Source organism: Felis catus, chromosome A2 (assembly GCF_018350175.1).
Source record: "Felis catus isolate Fca126 chromosome A2, F.catus_Fca126_mat1.0, whole genome shotgun sequence".
In the NCBI taxonomy this organism is placed as follows: Eukaryota; Metazoa; Chordata; class Mammalia; order Carnivora; family Felidae; genus Felis; species Felis catus.
Window position 1 is genome coordinate 39,816,224 of NC_058369.1, and position 16,180 is coordinate 39,832,403.

At 42.1% G+C, this 16,180-nt stretch overlaps 1 protein-coding gene across 2 annotated transcripts in view; it reads right to left on the reverse strand.

The window, feature by feature from the left end:
• Positions 1–912: 912 nt before the first annotated feature.
• Positions 913–16,180, reverse strand: part of SHQ1 (SHQ1, H/ACA ribonucleoprotein assembly factor) — a 99,110-nt gene continuing 83,842 nt past the window's right edge. For both annotated transcript variants that reach the window (XM_003982422.6, XM_045051867.1), the window contains exon 11: positions 913–1,518. In XM_003982422.6, the coding sequence (XP_003982471.3) occupies positions 990–1,518 (529 nt within the window). In that variant the 3' untranslated portion in view covers positions 913–989. The remainder of the gene's footprint in view (positions 1,519–16,180) is intronic.

Here is a 16,180-nt window from a genome sequence, read left to right on the forward strand (position 1 = left end):
CTGGGACAGCCATGTTGGGACACAGTTTGGCAGTTTCTCGAACTGTTACACATCCACCTACCATACGGCTCAGCCATCCCACTACTGGATATTTACCTAAGAGAAATGCAAGCATATGTCCGCACAAAGACTAGCACACAAATGTTCATAACAGCTTTATTTGGAACAGCCGAAAGCTGGAAACAACCCAAACGTCCATCAGTAGGTGAATGGAAAAATCTATCCAATGAACTACTACTCTGATACGGGGAAAAAACAAAAACCAAAAAAGCCCTCTCAATACAGGCTACATTGATGAATCTGAAAATAATTACAGTGAGTGAAATGAGCCTAATTTAAAAAAGAGTACATATTACATGATTCCATTTATATTAAATCCTAGGAGATGCATACTTAATGTACAGTGTCTGAGCAAGTAGAGCGTGCGACACTTGATCTCAGGGTTGCGAGTTCAAGCCCCACGTTGGTTATAGAGCTTACTTAAAAATAAAATCTTTTTTTTCTTTTTTTCAACGTTTATTTATTTTTGGGACAGAGAGAGACAGAGCATGAACGGGGGAGGGGCAGAGAGAGAGGGAGACACAGAATCGGAAACAGGCTCCAGGCTCTGAGCCATCAGCCCAGAGCCTGACGCGGGGCTCGAACTCCCGGACCGCGAGATCGTGACCTGGCTGAAGTCGGACGCTTAACCGACTGCGCCACCCAGGCGCCCCTAAAAATAAAATCTTTAAGAAAAATATATTCATGGGCTCTACCTTGTAGAGATTCTGCCAGAACTGTTATTTCATCTTCAATATTAATTATACTTTGGTGAAAATACTTTAAAACGTTATTTTTAAGGTTGTGACAAGGAAACCAACAGGTATCAACATAAGCTCCGTGGAAAAGTGTTGCATACACTAAGAAAAAGGACCAAGTGGAAGTGAATTCTCGTTCTGTAAAGGAAACCAAACCCGCCATAATTCTCAGCAGTGAGGAAAACCACGCAGTCAATCACTTGGTGTCTGCCAGTCGCCTCTGCCCTGCACGCTGCTGTGGCTTGCAGCCGCGGAGTCCTCAGGTCCGGACACTTGAACTCTCGAGTTCAGTTGCTCTCCAAGCTCCTCTATCAGCGGAGCCCGGGGGGAGGCAGGTGGCTTTCTCGGACTACCACCACATCTCTCGACGGCTGAGTTTCTGCACACCCCGTCATCAATTAGCAGGTCGCCACGTTCCTTGAGAAAGGGACCCTGCCAGGAACGCACTGTCTCAGACTCACCACCTGAGAGCTCCCCTTGTTCGGAGTCCGAGCTGTCGGTCTCACGTGAGGTGGTGCTGTCTGACTCCTCCGTGTCACCTGCCTCAGGAGGGCAGGCAGGTGTCTGCTGCCTGGAAACAGGACGGCCTGCTCTTGATGCAGTGTCTTCCTCCTGGACAAGAAGTGCTGCGGCCTCCAGTTCTTCCAGTTCTAATCCCAGCTGGGCCTTTGTCAGGGACACTTCCTTTAAGGTTTCTGCAAGAGCTGCCAACTTATTGGACCTTGAAAGCCATTTGAAGAAGAAATATTAGGACAATTCATTAATTGGCCTGAGAACGAAACAGCTTCTTTATATAGCTTAAAGAAGTAAGAAAATAAAGGTGGGTCCATACTTCACGTGACACACCAAGATAAATCCCAAAACAGATCAAAGAAACGTAAAAGAAAATGAAGTGGTGAGGTATTACAAGGAAATGCAGGAGATTCCCTTTATAACCCTAGGATGAGGAAGCCCTTTCTATCTATGACTTAAAATCCAGAAGCCACAAAAGACTGATAAATTCAATTTAAAAAAACCTATAGGACAAAAACCAAAAAACAAAACATCATAAACAAAGTCAATAGGCTAATACAAAATTGAGAAAAATACTAGCAACTCATGTCACAAAGCAAGGCCTAATTCCCCTAACACGGTTCTTAAAAATGGACATAACAATTCATCAGAAAAATGGACAAAAGACATAAGCAACAATTCTCACAAAAGGAGATATAAATGCCTCTTAAACGTATGAAAAGATGTTCAACTCCAGTCAAATAAGAGACCCAAACTAAAGTCACAGTGAGATACATTTCTCATTTATCACAATGGCAAACATCCAAACGTGATAACACGACGAGAGAGGCTTGGGGGAAAGACCCCTCCCCACAACGCTGGCGACAAATTAAACAGGTACGGCCCCTGTGGAAAAGGTGGCGATAACTTTCCAACTTGAAAATGTACACACCCTTGGCCGAGCAATACCACATCTGGAAATTAAACGCACATGCTACAGGACAGAGGCCCAGGGTATTCACTGACATTGTTTTCAATACCCCAAAATGGTAAATAACCAAGTGCCCGCGACCGCAGAACTGATTAACTACCTTATGGAATATCCATGCAAAGGAAGAGTCTATGGCTGTGTACGGAACAAAGTGCTCTATGGGCTAACCCAGGTTACACTGTGTAACAGCAACAACAAACGGCACACCGTTATGTGGAGGCTACCTTTTATGTTAAACAAGGGGAAAGAAATAAAAACACCCTTCTGTTTGTTTGTATACTTATCAATAAACTCTGGAAAGCTGCAGAAAACACTAGCTTATGTGAGGGGGTCTGGTGGGGACTGGAAAGGTAGAGAAGGATGATAAGAGGGAGGCTTTTCATTGCAATTGTTTACTTTTAAACTCTGCAAGCGTAACACCTATTCAAAAATTTTAAGTATACAAAAGAGAAAAAAGCAATACTATAGAGAGCAGCGTGATGTGCTTTTTACTTTTTTTTAATGTTTATTAATTATTTTTTAGAAAGCGCACATAGGCGGGGAAGGGGCAGAAAGAAGGGGGACAGAGGATCTGAAGCAGGTTCTGTGCTGACAGTGGAGAGATATGGCGCTCAAACTCATGAACTGTGAGATCATGACCTGAGCCCAAGTCGATGTGCAACTGACTGAGCCACCCAGGCACCCCCTTTATATTTTTATCAGAAAATCATGCCATGTTATTTCAGAGGATAATTTTCAGTTTGTAACATTACATTATACTAAACTTTTTTTTATTAAACTTAGAGGCATTCGTACTTTTCCTTTGTTTCGAAAGAAGCAAAAAAAGCATACTGCAGGTGTCCAAAACTCATGGCTTTACTCCTCCCTAGAGGAAAATCTGAAGTGACAACTGAAAAGGGCGGCAGTGAGCAAGTGAAAATGATCAGCACGCTGACCTTGGCTTCTACGTTTCTCTAACTCTGAAGCTGAAATGAGTGTACAAAACATTTAGTGGCTTTGAGACAAACTGGATGACGGTGAGTTCACAAGATAAATTCACTTGTAAAAGTGTAGTCCATCCCATAATATCAAGAAAATGGGGCTTTGTTTCACTGGAGCAGAAGTGACTGGTGGGGCAATGGGAACTAGTGAACAAGGTGGTGTTTTTCACCTAAGTGCCCAGGTATATCTGAGGCCCTTTGATCTCAGAATATTTAGTGTAATAATGACTTTGTGCAGGGATGCTCTGTGCCCCGGCTGCCCTCCATGAGCACAGTCAGGTCCCAGAAGCCCCACTGCAGTGTCCCAGGGTGGGTGCTGAGGTACTGCCAGGTGAATGGCCAAGGGCAACAGCCATCACTGAGGGCAACTTCCTCTTATGTGAGGAAACCCCTGAGTTTCAGTGCTGGGATTCCCAGAGCTTAGAAAAAGAACGGCGGGTAGGATAAAGAAGAAAATTAGGATGGGATCAGCTGAAGTCAGCTTATGATTCACCAATGGTCTACAAACTCTGGATGAACTCTCATCACTTTAAGACATCTCTAAAAGCACAGTTATGGAATAACATGGTCGCGATGTAATTTACATCCATGTCCAAGACAGTTGTAGATGACATCCACAAACCATATATGCTGAAACCCTGACTGCCAGTAGTAAAGAATTTGGTCTGAATTAGTGGACCAGTTTGCAATATCTTTGCCCCAAGGCCCTGTCAGCCTAGAAGCTAGTTCACGGCCATCTTTCTCACTGAAGTGGGCCCTCTCTGGGTAGTGATGTGCACCTGTGAGAGGTAAAGAGCAAAGAATCTAGGAAAGAAGACAATGCCTCTTACTAAATTATAATATTAGAAATAAAATTTGGGGGTGCCCGGGTGGCTCAGTCGGTGAGCATCCAACTTTGGCTCAGGTCATGACCTCACGGTTCATGAGTTCAACCCCGCATTGGGCTCCATGCTGACAGCCTGGAACGTGCTTGGGATTCTCTCTCCCTACCTCTCTCTGCTTCTATCTCACTCGCTCAATCAATGAATCAATCAATCAACTTTTAAAAAAATAACAGGGGCACTTGGGTGGCTCAGTCGGTTGAGTGTCTGGCTCTTGATTTCAGCTTAGGTCACGATCTCACAGTTCATGGGTTTGATCCCCAGAGTGCAGGGCTGGCTTTGGATCCTCTTTCCCCCTCTCTGCCCTTTTCCTGCTCACACATTCTCTCTCAAGGATAGACATTAAAAAAAAAAAAAAAAAAAAAAAGATTTTAAAATCAAAGCTCTTCCTTCAGTGACCATACATTTCACACTCTGATTAGCCATGACAAATACTATCGACAGTATATGAAAGACAATGTTCCACACACATCCCGACACTCGTTCCAAGTGACAACTTCATGGGTCAGTTGCATTTTTGTCCACATTACCGATGACAAAACAGAAGCCTAGAGGGTTAAGGGACCTGCTGCAGTTTCCCCAGCTGAAAGGGGCAGTCAAGACTGGAAAACCATGCTGCAGAGCTCTAGTGGGCTTCCTCCTCCACTACCGGGCCTCCCACAAATTATCCAGGCTCTGAAAAGTCTCCTGTCCTATGACCACATTCTTCCCTTCTCCCCAGGTGGAGCTCAATTCAACATCTTCCAAATGAGCAAGTTCTGACAGGCACAGGCAAAGAAGGCTGCAAACAGTGATCTCTTTAGCTTAGCAGTCTTAAACGAAGTATACATCTAACTAAGCCTTAGCTACAGAGGTTTAAAATTGAAGCAAAACATCTGAATTATTTGTGAGGATATGGTGAACTCTCAGGTTGAAACCATCTGGACCTTTGTTATTGTCCACTATCTGTGTCATGTGTAACAGAACAAATTTGGAATTTCGAAGCCCCTCACCCCTAATCCTGGCTCTTTTCAGACACAGTGCAACCCCACACACTGTGAGACTATAAAGGATCTACTCTGAGAGGCAGGAAAGTGGCCCAGATGAGCCATATGACCCCCAACAGGACTTGTGCCTCTTACCAGGTGATGTGAATTTTTACCCTTCAGTTTGTTTCTCACTTTAAGCACTGCATTCATTTAAAGTGACCCATTCATATAAAATATGTAAAAAATGAATCCTATGTTCATTTTTGCTTCTTCGCAGTGCTGACCCATCTCTGTTTCTTATTAATCCCACTTTTACTACCTCAAGCTGGCTACTTTCCTAAATTAATACTAAAGTTCTGAGAGAAACCTTAAGTTTATAGAGGAAGCATTCTGAATTCTCCCCTTTAAGAATGCGAGAATAAAAAGGAATTAAAAATTTCAAAACATCATTGACGGAGAATGTGACCCAACAGTCCAAAGAATTAAAGTTGGGTTTGTTTCTATTAAATTATTTTATGCAGATAACTTAGCAATCACTGTTTACAATAAAAGAAACTATCTGTTTAGAGAAAAAAAATTAGGCCGAGAAAGAGTAGCCTTTTTGTTCTTTCAACCACGGGTAAAATTAGAGTTGGTTCTAAATCTGCCACTCTTATATTCTAGAACCTAACTCTGCAACGGCGCTTTCCATTTCAGAGAGCACTTCATTTAATGTAGTTAGTGGTTTTTCACCGTCACAGTCAAAACAGACCAGCTAGTTCATGTCAGAAAGCTTTGCCGAGTGACATTATTAGTTAACCAGAATGCTTACAAAAACCAGGTACATTCTGATCCAAGCAATGAATATACTGAGTTACTAGTTGTACTTACGGTACACATTTTATATTGAAATGAAGAGCGCCTACTTGTTAAGAATGTATTTATTAAGGAATGAAGAGATTCATTATTTAAGAGCCATGACAACTGGATAATGGTAATGTCATATTTTAACACAACTATACTCAAAATAGGTTTTCCTTAGACAGTTTTTGGAAATGTAATCCTACCACGTAGCTTTTTAAAAAGCTTTCATTCTGTTTGTATATGTGAAATAATCTCCTATTTTGGAGGATTTTTTTTTTTAATTAAAAATGCTCTCTGACAAGTTGTAGCAAATACAACTACGATCAGTGACTAATAGCAACAGCTGGAAGTACACGCCTTGATCATTGCTAGGCTAATACACAACTTCCTCAATTATTTTATATTTTGGTGAATGAGTTAAAAGAAGGGGGGGAGGGATCCAAGGCCTTATGAAATAGCCAAAACAAAGTCCAAAAAGGGCTCTAAAGTGAAGGGAAAATGATGTATAAATAGAAAGCATACATCCTGTTTCTTGTTGTAGAGTTTTGTTTCCAACTATCAATCAGCTTTTCACCACTTCCTGCAATAGCTGATCTACTATAAATCTCGTAGTAACTGACTAGGTTTCATTTCCTCTGCCAAAAGCCACTAACCTGTCAGGCGTGACATACTGACACTAGAGCCAGCAACTGATAACATAAGACAGGACGCCAGTGAGGCAATGCAACAAACATTTCATACAGGACGACAGGACACAATGACTTGGCCTTTTAATTTCAAAGGACACATACACACCAGGCTCTGTGTGGGAACAAATAGTACATCAACTATCTTTTTAAAGGGTACACTGATAATAATGGCATATGATCATAGCTCCTCTCTATTGAAAAGTACCAGTTCCAAACTTCAAAATCCCCTGCCCGAAACACAGTGATGTAGCCTGATAAAAAAGATAGTACATTAGCTTTAAGTAGAAGTTGCTAATGACAGTCTTTTGTCTTGACTTGAAAAACACACACCAATTGATGCACAGATGATCACACAATTATGTGCCATCATACCATACTACTGAAAACCGCCTCCAGCTCCATTATTAACAGAAATGATCTCTTTAAATAAGAAGCTACTAATTTAATACAGAAAATACTACAAGTTATTTAACCCATATTGAGTTTGGGCCAGTGAAATCAGTTTTCACCCTATTTCTGACTTCACGTACCACCACTGTGGGCTTGGGCTATGCATATTAACATGTAGTCTACAGAGCCAATGAATAATTTCCTGAAAACTCCCTGCACTGGCTTCCTAGCGCTGCCATAACAAACTACCACAAACTGGTGGCTAAAACAAGAGATTCCTTCTTTTACAGTTCTAGAGGCTACAAGTCCTCAATCTAGGTGTTGACAGAGCTGGTCCCTTCTGAGGCTGAGGGAGAACCGGTCCCACGCCTCGCTCTTCACTTCTCCTGTTGCTGGTAATCCTGGGCGTTCCTTGGCCTATAGACCCATCATTCCAAATTCCGTCTCTGTCATCACACGGCACTCTCTGCGTGTGTCTGTTTCTTCACGAGCTGTCTTCCCTATGGCAGTGTCTCTGGCCCTTCTCCTCTCCTTACAAGGATATCAGTCATACTGGCTTAAGGGACCACCCTACTCCAGCATGACCTCATCTTAACAATCAATTACATATGCAGCAACCCCATTTCCAGATAAAGTCACATTCTCAGGTTCTGGGAATTCTGAGGGGACACTCTCCAACATACTGTACTCCTTAGAGCTGAAACAGACAGTGGAGATGCTCATTAATGGAAGATAAATTAAAACCAAAAAAGGTCACTCAAGGTAAAGCAACATAAAAAGCCAAAATTTAATAGTAAATAGTAATTTTTAAAAAGTTAAGATTTCACCTTCAAACAAAATTACAAACTACACAAACAAGGTCATAAAATGTTTAATCATTTAATATGTAGGTTAAAACTATGACTATGTACCATTTCTCTAAATGAACAAAGAATGAACCAGATATTAACTGTATTTACATCTGTTCTAACAAAATTATATTATGGCACTATATGATATTCATCACTTTAGGTCAGTCTTCTAGGGCGAATCAGAGAACGGATAACCATCGAAGCATCATCCATTTTCTCAAGGGTCTTTCAATCATGTGACACTCAAATGATTCCTTTGGTATTTAAAGATTTGTCACTAATGCCATTATTATTGTAGAGTTTTCTTCTGCAAATAACTATTATTATTATTTTTTAATGTTTATTTATTTTTGAGAGAGAGACAGAGCAAAGTGGTGGCGGGACAGAGAGAGAGGGAGACACAGAATGTGAAGCAGGCTCCAGGCTCTGAGCTGTCAGCACAGAGCCCAATGCGAGGCTCGAAGTCATGAACCGCGAGATCGTGACCTGAACTGAAGTTGGGACACTTACCTGACTGAGCCACCCAGGGGCCCCCTCCTGCACTTAACTAATCCCACACTTCAAAGCATCAGTGTCCGTGGTTGTGTGGCTCAAGCACAGCTCCTTTAATCACTTTCACTGTCTTTGTGAAGTCCTTGATCTTTCACACAATGTGCAATTTATTTGTACCAAACACTACTAACGATCAGCAAGAGGTCAAATGACAAAAAGCCTGGCTGGATGGGTGGGGAGGAAGCTAGAAAGGAAATGATATGCTACAGTGGGACTAAATTTATTAAGTGATTTGGTCATTAGGGAATATTTCTGTGTTTTGACTATCATCACTTCTCTAACTCTGGAAGTCAGAAACTCAAATAATGAATATTCAGAAATAAGGACCCCCTGCATGACATACATACGCAGCTGCACACACACACAGACACACACACACACACACACACACATTTTTAGACTTGAGGTAAAAAAAAATAAATAAATAAATTGCTATACTAATCCCACATACTGAAGACTATGCCTCAGGTAGGGTAAATGATGGAGGAAGGTTTATCCAAATCCAGAGATCTAGAAAGGCTATCATTCGCCTCATCACTGATATCCATCTAAGAAGTGGAAGGGTGAAGGTGATAAACAGATTAAGAAAGATACAAAGTTCATAAAGAACTGTTCAAAAGAAGTGGACTCAACTCCTCCTTCAAACTATTTTGCATTTATTTATGTCAGACCGAATCAGATTAGCAGAGATAGAAATGTGAGTCCCATAAATTTGCCACATTTCCCTCTACTCCTCCACATCTCAGCAGAAATGCTTTTGCTGAAATGTGCTCAACTGTAATCCTCCAAAACTGGGTGTTCAGGGTCAATTTCAAAACCGGCCCCATGAAACTCTTGGAACTGTCAAACTCAGAGGGCTCCCTTTCCCTGCTGGCTGTTAGCGAAGTCCAATCTGTGACCCGCCTGGTGTAATGGAATGTACCCAGAGCTCCTCCTGCCTTCCTTTTCATTCTGTTGCTTTTGTTTTCTTACCTTTAATTAATGCCATGTTGTTTTACACACACACACACACACACACACACACACGCGCGCGCGCTTTAAATAATTTCTGGTAGAAGGCAAAGAAAAAAAATTAGTCATTTGAGTGAAATAAAATAGCTGGTTAAGTAAAAAATACACAAAAACAAAACAAACAACAACAACAACAAAAAACCCACTTTTGTTGGACAGAAAAGGATATGGGGAAATGAGGATTATGGGTTCCAGCCTGAGACAGATATATTTTCTTCTCAAAATGATTCCATGAAGCACAACATTTTGGGTATTTCAGACTTGAACCATTTTGACAATATTTCTACATTTCATCTATGCGAAAAGGGCAGATGGTGCTGTTTAATAACAGAGGCACAGTATTTTGACCTCTTCTTAAATGTTCAGGTGAAATGGCTGCTTGGATTCCATTAAACCAAGTGGAGGTCAATCAAGAAGATGGAGAAGGCATTACTATGAAGGTGGTGTCAGAAGAAAGGTGTTATCGGTGGAAATGTGTCCCCCACAAAGGTATGTTGAAGTCCTAAACCCCCAGAACCTGTCAATATGACCTCAGTTGGGAACAGGATCTTTCCAGATATAATCAAGTCAAGAGGGTGTCACACTGGGTTTGGGCAGGCCCTCAACCCAATGACTCCAAAGGGATTGCTGCCCTGATAATAATACCATGTGAAGATAAAGAGATGCAGACAGAGAAGGCCATGTGACAACAGTGACAGAGACTGGAGCGACGTATGTACAAGTCAGGGTATGTCAAGGCTTGTTCACTATCACCAGAAGGAAGAAAGAGGCATGGAACAGATTTTCCCCTCAACGCTCCAGAAGGAACCAGCCCTGTGGAGGACACCTTGGTGTTGGACTTCTGGCCTTCAGAACTTTCAGAGACTAACTTTCTGTTGTTGTAAGTCATGCAGTCCGTGGTCATCTGTTACACTGGTCCTCGGGAACTAACAAAGAGGGGTATATAAAGATCAAGATTTTTAGAGCTGAAAACAAATTAGAAAGAAGCTCATACAAGTTCCTGGTTTGACAGATGACAGAGTGGAACCACCAAAAATATCAACAGCAGCAGGGCACAGAAAAGTTGCCTTCACTGATAAAATGCAGAGAATGGAACGGTCTGTTTCGATTCCCGTCTGAATCTCAACACCTTGGTTCTACAGTTCTGTGCTATCATCATGATGTTTCCCTGTGTAAAAACCTGCAACAGCTTTCCCAAAATAGGATAATATCCAAACTCCCCACTGAGGACAAAGTCCCAGGGATCTGGCCCCTGGGTGCTGCCTGCCTGCCTCTCAACGAGGTCACCTGCCATACGTGTCCAAGTCACTGTGTGCCATTCACCACCCTCTCTCCATCCTGAGGACACACTAATGCTGCATTGTGCCTCAAGGCCCCTGCACTTGTCACACCCCCCCCATCTGGAACATTCTTCCCCTAAGTCTTCCCATGCTGGGTCTTACTCATTCAATATCAGCTAAAATACCACCTCAGTCTTATAAAAGCAGTGCTTCCAGACCTATTTTATGTCCTGGAACACAAAGAAAGTGGTATTTGCCTGGCATGGTACTGGGCCTGCACCCTACTTGCCATCCTGAAGGTGAGGGGCCAATGTTCTCATTCCCCTGACACCCATTTGTGGTGCCATGGACCCCCAGCCGGTATACCCTGCCCTTCGCCCTCCAACTTCTCATACGCAGACCTCCTATTAGGAACTTGGTGGAACAGGGCAGTTTTGAGGTCTACACAAGTGGAAGTTCTGGCTGAATTTTTCAAATATGTCCTTTTTGTCTCCACCTTCCCTCTTGAAAGCAGAATGAAAATGGCTGCTTCCAAATTTCCTGGCATCCTCTGAAAAAGAGGGTTAAGTGATTTAATGTGTTTATTTCTTTGAGCGCTTGCTCTAAATGCTAAAATTTTCCTTGGTTACAAAATATAAAGTTAGTGCACTATGTTGCTTTCACAATACTAAGACGGGAAAATACTTATGTGCTGGTATGTTTACCACATGCACAGGCTGAAGCCTGCAGCTCTCCAGATTAGGACAAGCGTCAAAAACTTTGAAAATTCGAAACATTTATCCACTCACTGGTATGATACACAGTGAAAGGTCTTCTGAAACACACATTGCCATACCTTCCTCTGCTCTTACACAAATCACTCCGTGCTGTGCCCACCCGTACAGTTCACTGGTATAACAAGGGCAGCTGGTTGACCTGTCTGCCTCTGTGGGGAAGCCGGACCTAGAGCTGCAGCATTCGGCCCCCTCCTAAATGGAGATCCACCACGTCTGTTCCTTGTTGCACCCGGAAGACCACCCTGGAAGGGCAGGGGTCCTGCTGGTATGTCTTAGAACTGGTCAGCAAAGGTGAAGAGGAGAGTGCTCAGAAAATATGCCACCTATAATCTAGTCAGCACTTGGACTCTCTGGTCTCCCTACTTCGCACTCCCCACACAGCTACGTTACTACGTTACTGGCTGTGCACCTCCTTCAGATTTAACGCTCTCATTATGTCAGATTTTTTTTTTAAGTGCCCCAAAAAGACCTTTAAGATCGGTGTTGGGTTGGAACATTCACAAAAATAACGCTGAAGGAACGAAGCCACACACACACAAGAGTACGGATTATATTATTTCACTTGTACAATGTTCGAAAATGGGCAAAACCAAGAGATGGTGAGAGAAGTCAGGACAGTGGTTACAGGGTGGGGGCTGGGGAATGACCGTGCACTAAGGAGCTTCTGGGAAACCTCTCAGGCACAATTCCTGATTTGGGTGGCACTATACCACACCAGAATTCATTCTTAGTCTACTTATCATCTGTGCGTACTTCAACAAAAATTAGCTTAAAACAACCATCACAATAAGAAACACAAGTCCTGGAAAAGAAGTCACAGGCTTTGGACAATCTGCTCTGGAAAAGGGGATGGAGCGTTGGAGAGGAGGAATGTGTCCATTTGAGGGGACAGGATCATGGAGCTGGCTTCGGTTTCCTCTGGCAAACTGGGCAGGACCTCTAATATAACACTCCTCACTGCAAACTTCTTTTTAAAAGGCATGGCATGTTCTACCAAATACAAAGAGAATCTCAAAATGTGCCTAGAGAAAGACCCATTAGTCATCTCTTTCAATGTGTGTACTAGACACAGAAAGTTGTTCTTTGCAAAGTACACAGCTCACCACCATGGAGGTTATTCCCCTGGTGTAGGTGAAAACCTGTCTGTGGGGGCATTTCAAATGATATTTTTAAAGGTATTCGCCCCCTAGTCCCCTGGACGTTTGATCTACAGACCAACCCTAGTACTTTCTGAAATATAAAATAATAATTTCTATTAATTTTCCTTCTGGTGCTGCTTCTAAGCCTCTAAAACGGCATCCTATCTATCAAAAACCTAAAGATGAGCCACCAAAAGTCTTTATACCAGTTGTATGAATATTTTACTTGAAGTGAGAGATTTTATCTAATTTGTGTATTACAGAATAAAGCTTACTTTCATACAATAGTTTTTTTGTTTTTAATGGGCATTAAAGATTTAGAAGACTACGTTCTGTATGAGCAATCCCAATTAAAATTTATACAGCAACAAGAAAAAAACTTCCCACCTGCGGGGGGGGGGGAGGGGGAGGGCGGAAAACAACAAGACCAAGTTTTGAGATGCTTCATTTATTATGATGATGATTAGGGAACTGAACAAGGACACATTTTTTTCACTGAGGGGTTTTTGCCTCAATGCTGACATTTATTTTTTTGCCACATGAGGATGTTCACCAACACATTTCTCTGTGAAATAATAGAATTGGATATTATAATCAGACTTTCCTTATCTTTTTTTTTTTTTTAATATTTAGTTTTGTCAGAGAGAGAGAGTGCAGGTGTGCAAGTGGGGGAGGGGCAGAGAGAAGAGGACAGATGATCCAAAGCGGGCTCTGTGCTGACAGCAGCAAGGCTTATGCAGGGCGTGAACCCACGAACTGAGAGATCATGACTTGAGCTGAAGTTGGATGCTCGACTGAGCCAGCCAGGTGCACCTATGGTCAGACTTTTCAAATCAATTCCGAAATTCAAGAGATTTCTTTTTTTTTTTTTTAATGTTTATTTTTGAGAGAGAGACAAAGACAGTGTGAGCAGGGGAGGGGCAGAGAGAGGAGGAGACACAGAATCCGAAGCAGGCTCCAGGCTATGAGCTGTCAGCTCAGAGCCCGACGTGGGGCTTGAATTCATGAGCCATGAGATCATGACCTGAGCTGAAGTCGGACACTTAACCGACTGAGCCACCCAGCTGCCCCTTTTTAATTTTTTTTCATGTTCATTTATTTTTGAGAGAGAGAACACAAGATGGGGAGGGGAAGAGAGCCGGAGAGACACAGAATCTGAAGCAGGCTCCAGGCTCCAAGTTGTCAGCACAGAGCCTGACGTGGGGCTCGAACTCTCAAACCATGAGATCATGACCTGAGACGGAGTCAGTTGCTTAATCCATTAAGCCACCCAGGTGCCCCAAGGGAGTTCGTTTTCTAATAAACTCCACTCATGTGTAGATTAACACTCAAAGTAAATATTTCTTATACTGATGATAAAGTCTCTAGAGGAATCCACTCCTTCCCTTCCCTTTCCTTATTTAAGCTACCTCTTCACAAAAAAGAACTATTTAGCACTCTTCAGACTAACCCTAGGGCTTTACTTTATATTGCCTGCTGTCCCCTCAGGAGTTATGCCACAGATTACATCACTCAATTCTACTCTCATCAGCCAGAGACTAACCATTTATGCCTCTGGCTAATCTGTTTCTAAATAAATTGTCAATTTCCTCCAATAAAATTTCTACAGAAAATCTCTAAATTCTACTACAGGTCAACAGTGCCTTATCTGAAACCCTTGGACCTGTAGGAATTTCCATTTGTTTGTTCTGCATTTCCGAAAGGTAATCCTGGATATGTACTACTATACCATCTATGACCGAACACCCCCAGCAACAACCTGTAATCAAATATACTAATATTTTTCTGCAGCAAAATGTACAGCTAGTCTCTCCAAGTGGAATAAGGAAAGATTATAAATAGCCTCATGTCAGGTGAGTTCAGGTCAGTCAGGTTTTGCTGCCAATTGCCCTGAAGATACTTGTGCTTTCAAAATTTTCTGGGTTTCAGAACTGCACACAAGGGGTTGAGCACTAGAACCAGAAGCTAGCAGACTGAGCTGCAGCTTTTCAGCTCAAGTGCCCAGGTCCAAGATCAGCCTTTCGACAAATATTCACCGAGCACCTGCTATCTGCCAGGTTTGGTGTATATAATGGTGAAGACAAAACACAGTCTCCGATTTGCAGATCAGATCATCTCAGTCTGTGGAAGGCAAGAAACAAGCCATTAGAGCATGGTGAAGTAAGTTTATGAGAATGATTAACACAAGGTACCCAGCGAATGTCTAGCTCAGGGACTTTGAGAGTCTTGGGCACAGAGGAGACAATCTCCTCCTACAGAGAGTTCTATGCAAAAACCATTTTGTATTTTTAAATGGAGGCAAGGAATCCACCCAAATCCTAATTCAGCCCAGGTTGACTACTTCAATGCTTTTCTTGAAATTTCAACTATAAGGGGCGCCTGGGTGGCTCAGTCAATTGAGCATCTGACTGTTGATCTCAGCTCAGGTCATGATCTCATGGTTACTGAGTTTGAACCTCACATTGGGCTCTATGCTGAAAGTATGGAGTAGGCTTGGGATTCTGTCTCCCTCTCTCTCTGCCCCTCCCCCACTTGCTTTCTCTCTCCCAAAATAAACTTAAATAAATTTTTTAAGAAATTTTAAATATTAAATTCTTTGAGGAAACACATATATATTCTTTTCTGTCTCTTGTGTGCTAATCCCTATATCAATGCTTAGTCAGTCTATAACGTATAGTAGATTCTCATTATTTGCAGATTCCATATTTGTGAATTCGCCTGCTTACTAAATTTTATTTGTAACTTCAAAGTCAACACTCCTTAGCACTTCTATGGTCATTCACGGACATGCACAGAGGGATGAAAATTTCAGTTACAAATCAATGCATTTCCAGACTTCTTGTTTCAGCTCTCATACTGTGAAAAACATGTCATTTTCATGGTCTAGATAGTGCCACATTGGGCTTTTTGTTGATAATTTCACTCTTTAAAATGGCACTCACACTTAGTGTCAAATTACTTTCTAGTATTCTTAAGTGCTTGAAGGTTATAATGTGTCTTATGAAAGAAAATAGTTGTGTTAGATAAGCTTTGTCCAGGCTTGAGTTCCCAAGCTTTTGCCATGAGGTTCACTGCTAATGAATCAACAATACATATTAATACGGTGCCTTTAAACATAAACACACATAAAACAAGGATACCTATTGAAAGACTGATGAAAACGTAACCAGAGGCTCATAGGAAACTAACCCTGTATTTCCCCTAGGAGCAATGATTGAGTTTGCTAAGTCAGGGTTTGTAGAAACTTAATGGAACACAACTGCTATGAATAATAAGAACTGACCGTAATTCGGTCCTGGCCATGACACCAAAGAGGAAGGACAGCCACTTTAGGGTGGAATGGTAAAGGGAAGGGACAATAGCAGAAAAGGTCTCCTACAAAAGGGGTGGTAATCTACAATGAAACATTTTTAAGGCCTATGAGAGCAATCCAAGTGAGAAAAGTGGGAAGGGTTCGGTGACACGGGAACCAGAGGATCACAGCACAAGAACAACAGCACTGTTAGGTCCATGGCTACATCCCTGGACCACAGGACAGAC